Source organism: Acipenser ruthenus, chromosome 9 (genome assembly GCF_902713425.1).
Source record: "Acipenser ruthenus chromosome 9, fAciRut3.2 maternal haplotype, whole genome shotgun sequence".
Classification (NCBI taxonomy): Eukaryota; Metazoa; Chordata; class Actinopteri; order Acipenseriformes; family Acipenseridae; genus Acipenser; species Acipenser ruthenus.
In genome coordinates, this window is record NC_081197.1 from 51,550,763 (window position 1) to 51,567,228 (window position 16,466).

Genomic DNA, 16,466 nt, shown 5'->3' on the forward strand with positions numbered 1-16,466 from the left:
TTGAGAAAAACAAAAAAACCCTACAATACGGCAGATCACTCTCCAATAGCCTTGTTACCAGTATTACTCATTCAATGAGGATACCTCTTAACATGGAGTAATATAGTAAACACTGAGTTACTCAAGTTCACTCTAACCCAATATTATACAAATCAATGCCCTTTTAGTAATCTAAGCTAAATAAACAGTTACATTTGTTCCTTTTAATCTGTGATTTTTAACAAACAAATCAAACCCAATCTTCCTTATCTTAATTTTGTACAGTATCTCTGTTAGCATTGACAGTTTGAGCTCCTCCCCTACTCACTAACCCCTTTGTTCAGAAGGAAACAAAAAAAACATACTTGGATCAGAGGTACTGCAATTCAGTGAAGTGAAGAAACTGTGATGGTTGTAAAACATAAAGGAGGATCATACAATCCAGGCAACTAAATATAAATCTATGTAATTCATGACATGTGGCACCAAGTTCAGAAAATCACTGAATGGCAGTTGCTTACATTATAGTGTGTATTAAATGGTTTAAATACTCTTAGTGAAATATAAAGTGTGAAATGTACATGAATTTGTGGCATATATTTATATATAAAATGTGGTTGAACACATCTGAAAAAAATGATGATATCATTGATTAAGGAATAGAACTCTGATTACCAGAGGATTACCCTCTGGTAACTGACTGCATCAGATACCGTAGATGAGGGCTCTGCCATAATAATAAGGTAAACTATTAAGGTAATGCCTGGGTTTTATTGCGATTAACTCGTAATGCTGTTTCACTTACCTTACACAAACCTAAGATAAAAGTGGAGTGTATCTAGCCCAATTTAAGAGCAATAGGACTATGCTTGTTTTGACTGTTTTCAAGAACAGCAGTGCAAATGCAAAACACCCTGTGACTGTGCTGAGCTCTATATATTGGTTATTGGTTTGTACAGTATGTATTAGTTAAAGTGATATATTTAGTACACATATCCTCTTTGCTGGTATGAACCTTTAGACAATAATATGTTCATCACTGTAATACCCATAAATTCACTAACAGTACGAAAAATAATCTCACTAGTTTATCATAATAATGTTACTTGCAATTTAAGCATTTTGTAGTTCATTAGCACATTTTACCTAAAACAAATAGAACTTATGTGCAGTCTTATGAATAGTACAAACCTCAACAAACAATCATGGCATCTCCTTATCGCCAATTCTGGGTGCAGTAGACACATTTATTTTACAAACAGCATGTGTGAATATGATAAGCACATGTGATTATTATAATTATTACATTGTTATCAGCTTAGTACTACTATTTTAGGTTGTCTAAGTTCCAGGGATGTTTTTTTGTTGTCAGTGTTTGCATTCAGTTTTTTTTTTCTATTGCATTAACAGACACTAGCCATTGACACTTTGTGAAGCTACCATTGTCATTTGATTACAATTGAACTCAAGCACAGACAATGAAAGTCCCATAGTCCCTCTACATGGAAGAATACAATTTGAAAACGAATTGCTATCACTTTATATTAAGGTGCTGCTTATTCATGTTGTATAAATGTTTTAAAAATGTATAATAGATGCTTAATAACTATGTTACATATGTTATAGAGTGTCAATAAAAAAACATTTTAGATGGTTTATAACCATGAAATAGCCATAGACGGATTTACAGTTTTATAAAGGGGACAGTTTTTAGACACCTATTCTACTTTGGGATGTGTAATCGTAATTCCATCTATGGCTATTGCATGGTTATAAACCATCTATACTGCTTTATTAACACATAGTTATTAAGCTTATATTATACATTTATAAAATATTCATAAAACATTAATAAGCAGCACCTTAATATAAAGTGTTACAAACAAATTAATACTGGAAGATAATGCTTGGTCATATAATATTAAGTGTATTTTAAAGGTAGGGCTCTTGTGCAATACAAATGTATTGAGTAATCAACGTACATTGAAAGGGACATTTGAACATGAATGTCACATATTATACCATATAGCAGCTACTGAAAAATTACATTTTATACATAGACATTGTGCTTATGATTGAATACATGAGCAATATATTGGTGTTATCAGTTGAAGTATAACCACAGGTAGATTAAGGTCGATGCAAGTAAAATTATATGGAAGGGCAGCAGTGTGGAGTAGTGGTTAGGGCTCTGGACTCTTGACTGGAGGGTCGTGGGTTCAGTCCCAGGTGGGGGACTGCTGCTCTACCCTTGAGCATGGTACTTTACCGAGATTGCTCCAGTATAAACCCAACCGTATAAATGGGTAATTGTATGTAAAAATAATGTGTAAAAAATAATGTAATCGTATGTAAAAATAATGTGATATCTTGTAACAATTGTAAGTCGCCCTGGATAAGGGTGTCTGCTAAGAATAAATAATAATAATAATAATAATAATTAATAATAATGATGTTTCTGAGAAAATGAATTTAGATCTTTCTGAAACTAGATTAAATACATCATTCCAGCTAAAAAAAATCTGTAATCTCCTGGTAAGCAGGGATTGATACTGTAGCTCCTCAAGTAGATAACCAGCTTTCTCTGAGACAATTTAAAACAAGCCTAACTTGTTTTGCTAGTATTACCATGTCACATACATGTTTTCGTTCAATTCAAAGTCAGCTTTTTCCTCAGTTTTGGGATTATCAGAGACCACAGATGTCTCAGCTGTGTTTACATGAGATATCTCACAACTGATCTGGTTCTCACTTGCATAATTTATCATTGTTTCCTCCACTTCCTGTTCCTGTTCTGGCTGCACCTCAACAATGCAAATATGTTTACACTCCATCAGTTTAAATTCGTCGTTGGAAGCTTCAAAAGCATCCAGCCACACCTGGGGGTGTCAAACACAGGATCTTTAGCATTTCGTTTTTTTGAATGTACAAATCAATAGATTGATTCAAATATATAGAATTTTTTTTTTTTTTTTACCTGGAGATTTCCATCATAATAACTGAATAGATCATCAAATACATGCTTTGGGTCTGGTATTTCAGGGATTAATAACTGTCTTAATCTGTAAAGGAAAATAAATCACAATACAAATTAATAGTGTACTGATTACTGTCTAAGTGTGTGTGTGTGTGCAGTAAAATGAATACATATCAAATAATACATTCATCATTTAAGCATAGGGACATACTGTGTGAGGAAATGTAGTACACATACTGTGTTTACTGTATTTGTTCTGAAACTATTCTGAGAGATAGTCCTATAATGTTTTGTTAAATATTACCAATGCTTTGTTTCCTGCATTCTAAAATATATTACATAAGTATATCTGTAAAGGTTTTGACGACTGTTTACATGGAACAACAGTTTATTACAAGAACATGTTAACAACACTTCATGTTGTACAGTAATTACAAGGTTTCTTTTAAAACTGACTTGGCAGATTTGTTAAAAGTGCTCACACACTAATGATATCACACAGTGGTGATCTCCGAGGATCTTCGCTCCTGAAAGATGTCCTCTGTGAAATCCCTTGCTTTTATAACAAGTAGGATTCTGAGTACTAAGAAAAGATAACGAACTCAGAACAGTGCTAATGCAACAGCTTTGTATAGTTCTGGTTTAAAATCAACCCTCTCTGTGTCTCAGAGATAAAACTGATTTACAACAAAAAGTTGCTATAGAATGTATTGTTATATTGCTATAGAATGTTATTAGTATTTTTTTTAGTTTGAGGTAGTGCTTATGAAATGGCAGAACATCTTCCCCCAAACCATTTTATAATTTGAATTAATAATTGTCTAATATTGAGATGTTATTATAACTCCCATTATAACATATTTATAGACACTAGGCATGTGCAAAAACTTGTTACTTATACTAGGACAATGACAAGTCAGTCTGTGAGCCAGGGGGACAGTAGAAATGTCAATAGTGTTGCCAACTCCTGAAAGCGATTTTCTAACAGGGTCATGGAGGTTATAAGAGTAGCATGAACCGCTGAAGAGTTTCAGCAAAGTAGCTTGATTTGTCACTAGTCACGTTGACAACATTTTGTCGCTAGGGAACCCCAAAAAGTCACTAGATCTAACAACAGTCACCAAGCTGGCAACACTGAATATGTGAAATATTCTTCCAATTGGCTTTTAAAACACTCAGTGTGAAAATGAATTGCTATTGGCTGGTACTCAGTTGTAAAGGTGGGGGGAGGACAGCTTTTCTTGTTTTGAAATCAACACATCAATAAATGGATTTATTGTATACCTGCCAATAAATATTTACTCAAGAAAACTCAGTACAAGCAATGAGTTTTTGCACACCCCTAATAAAACACATTGACTCTTTATAACAGGTTTAACCAAAATGTGACCAGGATATGTAGTCCACCTATGTTATCAAAAGATATATATATATATATATATATATATATATAGATAGAGATATATATATATATATATATAGAGATATATATATATATATATATATATATATATATATATATATATATAGAGATATATATATATATATATATATATATAAGCATCTGTCAAGTGTAACTTACCTTTTGGTTTTGTATGTACAATACAACAGCATAGCAATAGCAGCCATTAACACAATAATTAGAAATGGTGCATTGGGGTTAGTACTGGATAATATTCTTTCATTCTTTGTTGGGTTATCATGGCAGGAGTCTGATGGAAAAGATCACAATAGTTAATTAGAAAGATGGAAAATGCAGAGTACTGATATTTTGTTAGAAACCCCTTGACATTACCACTGTAATTAATCAAACTGCAGTTATTGGAATTTGGAATGCTTACCTCGAAGCCCTCTGCACTTAAAAGCAAATTATCACTAATTATACAGAATTACTGTACTTTATATAAAATAGGACTTTAAGGATCCAATTTTGAGGAATCACGGTAAAGCGCAAATGTAAGGGCAAAGTGCTTTACGTTTGCGCTGGATTACTCCAGCCCCTTCATGTTGTGATTTTGAAGGGAGTTTGAGCTGGGCACTGCTGTAATTCCATTAGCGCTGACCAATGAAAAAGAGTGCTTTTCGGGGTGTGGCCTTGATGTATTTGCTTGTTAGCTTTGAGCGATTTTGATAACGGCATAGACGGGGGCAACTGCGTTTCAAACTACCGTAAAAATCATTTTATAGGTCGCATCGACGTAAAAGTCGCTCCTCCCTTTTTGAGACTTCAAGTTTAGGAAAACACAGTTTTTGTGGTAAAATAGCTTTTTTTACAATAGATTTTTCCCCCTACATGATCAACACTGATAAATAAAGAAAGATACACAGGTTTAGTTTCGAAATAACCCTTGTTTGCAACATTTTATTCCATTAATCATTTTACAGTATTTTTTGTTTTTAATTAAACTGCTAGAAATTATTGTTTTTTTCAAAATTTCTAAGTTATTGGTTCAAGTAAGCTTAAATGTACTGTCAAAATACATCAAATATAGATAAGTAGAGATCCATGCATTTGTGTTTATGTACTGTACTCCCTGTCTCTGTGTTATTACATTTTGTGTGTGTTCCAGTACCATAGACAATAGTTCCCGCTGCATTGGCTTTTACAAATTTGTTGTATTAATTCAAATTTACAAGAAAAGTATTAAACAGTGCTGCTTGCATCAATTAAAAAAAGTAAAAATAAAATAAATAATAAACTAAGCAGTGCAGCATCTAATAACCAGTAAACAAAACATCTCAGTGTTGCATACGGTGCAGTACAATTGCATTACATTTCTAGCTGTACAAATACATTCATTTTGTTAATCAGAACCACACACATATTTTACAAGTGTACCACTGCGTTGCACTGACATGTAGAACAAGTTACAGTACGTTATGTATTAAAGCCATTCAAAGTACTCCATTCAAACAACATTTTCTACATCAGGTCATAAACACGTTCCTGCTCTATCAGCTCGTTTTTCTTTCGCCATATTTAAGTTTGTCTTTGTTTCGTCTCCAGTCACGTACTGTTTTTTTCAGCACTGTGATGCATTTCGACAAATTCAACAACGTGCGATTTCAAGCCCGTTGTGTAGCATTTTCGTTTTTTGTCTGATGGTTCTACTGTATCCAGTGTAACCGAGGCTTTGGCTCTCGGGTTCCTTGTGCACGAGTTATTTGACCTAACACAGGAATTGTTTCTTTTTCAGCGTGCACTTTTATTTACACAATAAAATAAACAAACAAAACAAAACAAAAACTTAACTCCAACCTAAACTCTAACTCTAAACTAAACTTTTTTTTTCTTTCTTTCTGATTAATCCTAACCTAACACTACTTGATGACTGAGCCGTTTCCCAGTCACACACAATCCAATATGGGTCTCCACAGTACCTTTGCTGTTTCCGATCAAACAGGTCTCTTCACGGCTGTACGCAGCTTTCACCACACCAGCCCTCACTACGCGGTTTCCCCTGCCTTTATGCAGGGCCCAATTAAAACAAATTGGAGCCAGGTGCTTCGCCTGACTGGCTGAAAGTATATCAGTCAATAGAGGAAGCAGCTACAGTGCTCCCCTTTATAGGCTGCCCTTTATACTGCGGAACAGGTTATAAGGCGGTACAGTCATGGCTCCCATTTGCCCCATAATGGCGGAACAAAAACAGCACAGTCTCTTAACTATGGCTCCCAACTACAGTGTTATAATGGGGGAGAACTGTAATTGGTTATTGACAGGAATTAAGCTAGTTAAGAAAGTACAAGACAGTAAAAAAGCATGGCTTCCGAACAGTTTTCTTTAACCTAGTGTAATACCAGATAATCATGTTTTGAAATGAAAATACATTTGTTAAAACATGCATATTTGAGACCTATAAAATAAATAGATGTGCATGGTAGGGAAACTTCATCAAACTATTCTGTTTGCAACAATTACTTTATATATTGGAATATTGGGAGTGTATTGAATAATGAAATAAATCTTACCTAATACAGAACCATTTCTCCAAATGACCAAGGGACTCCACTTACTCCAATCGCTGCCACTATCACAAACATCATTCCATTTCATTCTTACACGGAAGAAATGGCACTTTTCGTTGTCTGATTTTGGTATTGTGACAGAGTACATGTTGTTTCCAGTTATATTCTGTTTTGAAAATAAATGTACAAATACACACTTCAGAACATTAAACAAGGTGACTGACACAGCAGTCATTATGAATCGTCTACTGATGACTGATATATTCTGTTCAGTACTATTGATTCTGTATTCTGTACCTTCCCATTTTGTTCTCGTGGTTGTAGTCTTTCAATTGTTTTTTAACCAACACATATATCCTTTCCACCTGTCTGTTTTTACTAACGCTATTTCAGTGTCTGAGACTGGTTTTCATTTTGAATGCATACTATACAGATGTCGCACTTTGTAAAGACATTTACTGATACTGTCACCTTTTACTAAGCATTGAAAAATACCACAACAAAGCCAATTGACTCCTTATACCAAATATCTCTACAACAGATATCGCCAAGCTCCTGGCCACTGGAGCACAAAGGCCAGCCCTGTAGGTGTCTGCTTTGAGTTCATGGGATGCCTGGCCAGCATGGTTCACTGTGCGTTATAAAATAGTTCCTGGTGATTTTTCCTTGTAACCTGGGGTATTGTCAGAGCCTCCGTGTTGACACTTCTCTATGTACAGTACGGCACTGTATTGCAGGTGACAGTAATTGGTATTGACAAATTACAAACCTCTTAAGGATGGTTCACTTATAGACTTTATTAACACTAATGGTATTATAGTAAAACCAATTAAACAAGGGCAGAATCCCACAAATAATTCAATTATTCGTAGATGGAAAACCACAAAAACGCTTTTCTTAGTGTGCGCTCTGTGGTTGGTTGGTTTCCAAATGCCTTTAAAAGAAAACACCATGGAACAATCTCATCCTGCAGTTCATTTCAGTTGGCAAGGATCATTTAATTAATTATTTAAATATTTTTAAATACAGATGCAAAATTCTTATTTGCAAGATTAGTCTCTACAAGCCATGTGTGTGTCAAGCTAGCTGTCTTTTTCATATAGCACACCGTTACTATCATTACTACTGTATAAAGAAGTTACTATCATACCTGCCAGTCATCATCTTCCTTGCTTTTGTGTTGCAGATGGCTTTTAAAACAAACTGGATTGAACAGATTTTCTTTTCTCCAATTCACAATGATGTAATCATTCCACCCATTAATCGTCAGGTTCTGCGGAGGATTAATTGCTGAAATAATAGAAGGTATCTTTATCACTTCAGGGAACGCTACAGCATGTCACATAGAAACTTGATTGCACATTAAAAGACATTGCTTCTGATCGATTCTGCCATGATAAAGACTGGAAAGCTTCTATACTGTATCTCAGTCATGTAGGATTTTGTCACTAGAAAAGGTATTCAGTGTTTTTGTACATTCTGACACCAAATGTACATCTGAATAGATTCCACTGGGCTAATTTAACATACAGTAGTGTCTGGTCACTGCTGTTTCCTGTATGCTATAGGCATAATAAATCACTCTAGGCTCTACATTCATACTGTGGAATTTGTGTTTTTGTGTACAACAAAGTTATTTTGGGGTAAAACAGCGAGTTTTATTTTGCATAACCAATGATATTAAATGCAATTTCAAGGAACTGAAATGAATGAAAGCTCTAATGAATGGGTAACAAAGAATTTGAAATGGCAGAATACTTGTTTAATATATTCATACGACTTGAAGTAATGAGTAGGGAAATTTTATTAATGTTTCAAAGAGTGAATGAAGAAACCCTAGTAAGGAATATCCGATTTTGTTCACCACAGCCTACACACTTCCTCTCTTCAAAGGAAAAAGAAAAGATGAAAGCTTCAGAACCAGCTGCATTGACATAAATCACACTGCAGAGGAAAGTGACCAGGTACTGTAGGTGGTGTAATTTCTTTCCAAAGGAAACTCCGAGTCCAAAGATACAATCAATGGGTATTTTTAATGACATTTTGTTCTCATTATTTGAAGACGCTTTGGTTGTCAGTGGAGATATACAAGTGTGCAGAACATTATGCGGTTACGTTTTATCAGATTTGTAATAAATGTGACATATATTACACTATAAGACTATTAGTCACAGCAATAGCCTAAATGAAAAACAACACATTTTGATGGTCGAGCACAAGAACTTTAAATGCTCATATCTTAAAACTACGATGTTCCTGTTCTAGTATATTTCATGGTAGAACTTTTAAGAAAGCCGAATAAGAAACTTGACTTAGTTCGACCATTTGACTCTTTGATTACAATGACTTTTAGCAAGCTAAAATTGTATGTTCTCTTCCCATAATGCACTTTGTTGTCACGCTCCGATTTCATTTTTTATTAGGTGCGTGATAAAAAGTGGATTGACTGGAAGGGGAGTTCGGGTCCGTTTTGACCTGATAAACAATGTACTGTACCAATTATGGCCTCATATAGTGGACAACTCAAAACATTATTCAGCTGTGACAGGACCACAAAGAAATCCCATTACAAAATCCCTGACTTGTCTTAAAGGAACAGGCACACACTTTCCAAAATGTTTTATGGTGCTTGATAGGGTTTTTAAATTAATATTTATTATAGGAAAATAAAATAAATAGCTTAATCGAGCATTTTGCTCCTAATAGCACGTAATTATGATACAAATACGCATAAATATACCAGTAATGATGTTGCCAGATATTTAATGTTAGTTTTTTGTGTAACTTATGAACAGGAATCGACTAGTGTCTGTAATTTATAAACCGAATACTGTTGCAATGTGTTACTTATATACTTGAAATGCATATGGTATAATGATGAGTGGTAAAGATACAGTACGTTCACATCGTTTTTTTTTTGTTATAGTCTTCCTATGAGATACAGTATACAGCTATGACTTGAGACACAATAAACAATGCCATAATAGTAGTACAGTGTTTCATGTCACATTTTCAATTTTTGGCAGTTTTTTGTTAAGTATGTAGAAAACTACAAAGCGGTTATAATTAAATATGTTAACATAACTTTATTCAGCAGGTTCCATTAGACTTTATGAAGCAAAATTAGTTAATTCTATAAGGTGATGCAAAACCTTTGGCCACAGCTGTATATGTATAAGATTTCATAAAAGCCCAGACTGCATATGAAATGTTACTGCTGTTTCCTGCAGCTGATTAATTTTCAGGGCTTCAGGTCAATGCCACTCCTAACATATAGCTAAGATAATCTTTTAAGGGTTTGACAATGAAACAAATGAAATATTCTCATTACAAACCTATTATTATTATTTTTACAAAATATGTAATACACCATAAATAAAAAAAAAAAAATCATATCACTGTAATTATGAAAAATAATCTCTAATTATTAGTGCCACCAACAGTATTAGTCCCGTCTTTATATGGATTAGCCCCTATACAGTACCTAAGCATTGGTAGGTTATGCCCCAACAGGTTTAATGGGTTACAACACAGTGGTGTTTAATATAGCACTTACCGGTACGTCCTAAAACCTTGTAGCCTCTTAAAAAAAAGAACTGGCATAAAAGGACAATGCCTTTCTAGACAAATTATTTGGGATGCAAGTACATCTGGCACATCCATAAACCATAGGGCATTTTGCATACATTTATACAGTCAATCGATAATTAAAATATGCCCTTTTCTCCTTGTTTTGTACCAGTATCATAACGGATTTCTAAAATGGTTGGACATTTATGGTAATAAGCACTTAATTAGATGCATTTGGTCTATTTGTTATGATAGCTAATTTCGATAAAGCCAGCTGAACTTCTGTTCCCCTAAAATTAGTGATAGATTAAATTGTTTTTACCTTACAAATAACCATGACAACCTACTGAGAATACCGAATCAGGAGTAGTTTTACCAAGTTGAAATATTACAACTACTTCTGGCATAATGACCTTGGTGGTTAAAATATGTCATGAAAAATACAATATATAATAATATAAGAGCTATTCAAGAAATGATGCTGGCTTACCTTCTTCAGCCACCTCTCCCTCCACCTGCTTTAATAGATGTATTATTAAAAACACTAGGCACTCTTGGTACATTCTGCACATTTAGCTATCAGAATAAGAGTGACCGAATATCTTGCTCTGAAGTTGGAAAAACTTTAATGACACACATTTTTTCTACAGTACATGGGGGAAAAAAGGGTTTTTGTAGATTTTTTTCCTGCTGTCATTTCCTCTGCTCTGTATAGATAAAATCATGCTGCATGTTTTAACTTTATCAGCTTTGGAACACCCAGTCACATGTTACAAACTAAAATCTGTGCTCTAGTGTTTTATTTCTTTTTTGGTTTGTGATACATCTTGAAACACATCACTGAGTATAACCTAGAGTAATCAACCTCATTTGATAGTTTTTAAAATATATGGAACATGTTTTGGCAAGATGAATAGGTTGTATTTGCTGTGATTTTATATTCTTGTTCGCCAACGAATCATTGTCTTAGACAGTGTCAGAAAGTTCTAACTACTGTGAAGGAACATTGAGGATTTAGGACTTTTTTATGTAACATTGTATTTTTTTCTAATGATCCAGAACTATAATTACATAGGATTATCCATATTTATAATACAGTTTTGTAGTGTGCAAGGTATATTTGTATTTGGACTAGTTTAAGTTGTAATCATATAATACCTTATTTGAATAAAAAATCATGTAGGACCCATCAGACTGGACACCGCTTCTAGTGAATACAAAGGAACAGTTTCATTAGAAGTAAAACTAAATAAAGGAAAAATCAAAGGTGTAACAACTAAAGTAATACAGAAAGGAATAATTAACTGAACTAAACAGTACAGAAAAGAAAGTTTAAACTCCCTATAGCTGATTCCCTTAAAGGTTACAATCGCATTCCTGACAGCTATTTAAGACGAAGGTTAGTCTTAACAGGGGTATTGTTAGTAACACAAATATTTTCTTTCGTTTAATATTTGATAATCAAAGCATCGTTAAATCAGTTTCATATATATGTTTTGGTTTAGAAGGCAATTTTCACTCTTGGCGAGATAAAGACACTCTCTGCGTCCAGACAACCTATCGAGAATGATCTATTGTCAAGACAGCTAAATTTGGATTCTAGCTTAAACACAGAATGATAATTGCCTTATGAAACTTACATAAATTTGTATAAATCACATACAACAAACAATTACTATCGTGTTCATTAACTCAAAGCATGAATTGAAAGCAATAATACTTTCCTTACATTCTAACTCAAACAAAACATTAATTTTACTTTAAGGTTGGCTTATTCTCGAGTTCATAACAGGATAAAACACTACATATTGAATACTTAATGGATTTTCGCTCCTCCTTCAGCTGATCCGTGTCTTCAACAAAACAGGTACCAAAGGCAGTTTCTGTTTTCCTCGCATTTCTCCTTACCAGGGGACTAAAGAAATGTCTTTGCAAAAACAAGAGCCATTAATTATTTAGAGGTATTCCACTGAAACAGCAATTCCTCCACCAATATGTGCACCCTTCGTCCGTTTGTGTCCGCAAACTCCGGCAGTGCTAGCTAATACATACCCTGTTTGAAAGTTGCGCCTGTGCTTTTGTAATTCTCTCTTCACCACTGTGATTGGATAGTTTGTTTATTTTGTCCACGTGGGGTGGTTCCCATTCATTGTTCTCGTTCCGAGACGTCCCAGTGTTCTCAACTGGTCCACTGTTTTGCCCCGTCGGCTGGATTTATGAGGTGTCCTGTCTTCTCTCAGTAGTGTCAAGGCATTCAAAACCGTCTGGTTTTACCTTTTGAAAGACACCGCCGGCACCACAGGATTTATTGCGCTGGTGAAGATAAATCACTTGTCCAGTATTTAGTTTATGACTCTTTTTAAAAGCATTCTTTGTCAGTGGGGGAGTTTGTGACAAGAAACCAAGCAGACATAGAGAATGGTTTAGGACCCCCCTCTGTATATTACAATTCTGTTCATTTCATAAACAGAATGATGTTTTGACCCACTCTGACGCTACAGTTTCATAGACCTTAATTTACTGGTAACATACAATAGGCAAAGCCATTTTATAGGAACATACAAATATTTGGACACAACGATTTCTCAACAAATTACCATATTTAGGAAAAGTTCTGCCACTATATTGCATGTTTAATTCATTCTTGTTTATTATTATTATTTATTTCTTAGCAGACACCCTTATCCAGGGCGATTTACAATTGTTACAAGATATCACATTATTTTTACATACAATTACATTATTTTTCCACATTATTTTTATATACAATTACCCATTTATACAGTTGGGTTTTTACTGGAGCAATCTAGGTAAAGTACCTTGCTCAAGGGTATAGAAGCAGTGTCCCCCACCTGGGATTGAACCCACAACCCTCCAGTCCAGAGCCCTAACCACTACTCCACACTGCTGCCCACACTGTTTATCTACCCTCAGTTTGCATGTGGAGTTTCATTTTATTAATAGGGATGAACATTTTGGGCAAAGCTTTTGTGAAACTGAATGCAGCACATAGTAGTACACAATCACATCTGAAAACTGATATTTCTAACTTGAAATATAGTAAGACTTACAGTTGACTACATACTGAGTGACCTGTAAGTTGACGTTTTATTGTTGTATGGTACAGGGTTGTTCTGTTACTGTGTGGGTATCCACTGATTGACAAGAGAGACACAGAGGTTGGCGTTAAAACAGTGCCCAGGCGTCCAGGTTTTATTAACAAGTTTGACAAGCTGTTGCAGAAAGTAGGTGGCCACCACTAGGGTACCAACAATGGTAGTTCTAGTGCAGGACGACATATACAAAAATGTACATGAACAAAAACAGCTCGAAAAAAGATGTAATACCGAGCGCTGCTCCCACTATAAGGGAGGCCCTGCTCCAGGGACCTTCTCCCTGACACCAAATATACTTTTGTGGGATTCAAATTATGTAAATTAATCTATGTTCTGAGCACTCGGATCTCGATTAACACACAGGGTGATTGTTTGCTCACCCTGGTTCGTACACGCAGTCGTGAGGATTCCTAGCCAATCACATCCAGCTTGCTGACAAAGAACAACAACCTGGAGAACCAAGAACAGAGGTTCTAAAGACATGAGGCCAGGGTTAATTGATAATACATTAGTCAATCAACACCTGGCCACATGCAGCACATGCAGTTCAATTAGACAGGGAGAGAATTCTATTCTCCCAGCCCTGCCATATGTAACACAAACTTGATTTGTAATATTAAACTAATTTTATTTATAATCAAACATATTATTTACAGGTGCAGGGCTTCAGTCCTGCCACAGGTACAGTGACTTCAAATAGTTTACTGTGAGGCAGGCATAGTGTCCAGTCAGGTCACTTTACACAACTTGACTTTTTCATACACAATGGAAATACCTCACTTTAAGACGACCTCAGTACAAAGACCATCTCAGTTGACTGCAATGTAAAGTCAGCATCAATATAAAGGCCACTTCTGTATTAAGTATTGCCACCATCTGCAGTAACAAACATAATAGCAACCCTTTGTTATACTGCATCTCTATTAACATCAAAATGTTACAAAAAATTCTTTATGCACCTTCAGTAGTAAGGCAACCCAACTATTACAGCTACATTTTGTTGGTCTCCTGACTGCCTTTAATAGAGAGGTTTCACTGTACCATTCCTATTCAGAGGTGGTACTATGCTTTTTTCAACTGTTCATACATGGTGGTTAAAAAAAGGGCAATTTAAAATCCCTTTACTGTAAAATCCCAAATTCTATTGTTGTCATTCCTTCTGTACATTTGTCTAATTGGTATACACAGGTGCTAGGGTATGTAATACCTGTTGGCTATCCAGTAAATATATATAAAAATTTATTTGTTCCAATTCCCAATTCTCGGTTATCAGATCAACAGCAGCACTTACATTATTTTTAAACTTTTCATACCTGTTTTTGGAAGAGATACTTTGTTACTCAGCCTCGAAAACCAGGCATGTGTCATAAAAGCTAAGGACAGTGTTGTGCTGTTTGATCTTCTACAACTATCAGATTTGACAATGAGATAGAAATACAAACAGTAGCTGACCTACTTTATGCCCTGTACAAGTGGGTTATATCAGGTTTTAAAAAGGCTTGTGCTTGGTTTGCATTTGATAATGATCTCATTTCATAATTGATAAGGAATTTTCTGCAGGTGTATTGCAGAATTTATGAGCTATAAACAGGAAATCTGTGGCTTACTTATTATATTATTTGTTTATTTAGCAGACGCCTTTATCCAAGGCGACTTACAGAGACTCGGGTGTGTGAACAATGCATCAGCTGCAGAGTCACTTACAATTACGTCTCACCCGAAAGACGGAGCACAAGGAGGTTAAGTGACTTGCTCAGGGTCACACAATGAGTCAGTGGCTGAGCCAGGATTTGAACCAGGGACCTTCTGGTTACAAGCCCTTTTCTTTAACCACTGGACCACACAGCCTCCTACAGCTTACTATCATGGATAGCTTGCTGTTTCAGTAAAGTACCACTAGACTGGGGCCAGACCAAGACAGAAAAGCCACCTTCACAGCAGAACCACTTTTGTTCTTTCTCATGAAACAAACATGAATACCAGAATACATTTCAGGCAACTATTTCTTAATTACATTTACAAGGAAAATATACTTTAAGTTTACATGTTTCTTATATCTTCCATTTTGCAATTTTATAGACTTTAACACAATTGTCTTTCTCACTACAATTACTTTTTTTACTGCATGTTATTCAATTTAACATCATTAAGTTTCACTGAACTATCAATTGTGTTGCTGAAACATAGTCAGCAGTACCATTTAGCCCTTAGAATTACACACGTTTTTTTTGTTTTTTTTGTTTTTTTTATCAATTTATATACAATAAGTAAATATGTAAAGTGAGGATAAACACAAAATAACAGTATACTGTGGCATATCTAATGCAGGACCTGACTCCACTTTAAATTGGTAATGTGGTCTTCAGAGATTCTCATACAATATACAGTACAGTACATGCATCCCAAGTCTTAACTTGTGTTTTTACTGATGGCTGCATAAGGGATACATTTCACATCTGTATTTGCATCTTAAATGTTCATTGCCCTCATCATTATCAATTGTAAAATATAATTCCTTCCAGTGTGTTTAATAGAAATTCAGAGTCCAGAGGCATTTCGTAAAAAAAGAATATGTAGGTCTTCAATGACTCATGTGTTGTCTGTTTAAAAATTAAGGGACACAAGCTTCCTCACCTTCTTGAAACCTGCTAGTTAGCCAGATTGGAATACGCCTGTTGTTTTGTTCACTTACTTGTTGTTCACATTTGACAGGTAGACTACTTATATACTTATTATTTCATCAAGTTTCTCCAAAAGTTGTTCCACAGGCAAGGTGTGCATGTGTAAATGCGTTACAATTAATTAATTTAGTTCCATGAAAGAAAAATGCAACTGGAATTATAGTCAACGGTTCT

At 34.9% G+C, this 16,466-nt stretch overlaps 1 protein-coding gene across 1 annotated transcript; it reads right to left on the bottom strand.

Annotated features, from left to right (window-relative positions):
- Positions 1-1,190: 1,190 nt before the first annotated feature.
- On the bottom strand, positions 1,191-8,169 carry crlf2 (cytokine receptor like factor 2). The gene is made up of 5 exons (XM_059030213.1): positions 8,076-8,169; positions 6,929-7,091; positions 4,539-4,668; positions 2,957-3,041; positions 1,191-2,858 (listed from the first exon to the last, which is right to left on the bottom strand). Exons 2-5 carry the CDS (start codon positions 7,071-7,073, stop codon positions 2,604-2,606), a joined length of 615 nt encoding a protein of 204 aa, XP_058886196.1. The 5' UTR covers positions 7,074-7,091; positions 8,076-8,169; the 3' UTR covers positions 1,191-2,603.
- Between the last annotated feature and the right edge of the window lie 8,297 nt (positions 8,170-16,466).

Excerpts from the sequence above, each read along its gene's own strand:
- crlf2 (XM_059030213.1), bottom strand. The coding sequence starts at position 7,073 with ATGTACTCTGTCACAATACCAAAATCAGACAACGAAAAGTGCCATTTC. Across the intron at positions 4,669-6,928 it reads GAGAAATGGTTCTGTATTAG|ACTCCTGCCATGATAACCCA; the intron begins GTAAGATTTATT and ends CTTTTCCATCAG. Across the intron at positions 2,859-2,956 it reads ATTATGATGGAAATCTCCAG|GTGTGGCTGGATGCTTTTGA; the intron begins GTAAAAAAAAAA and ends TGACACCCCCAG.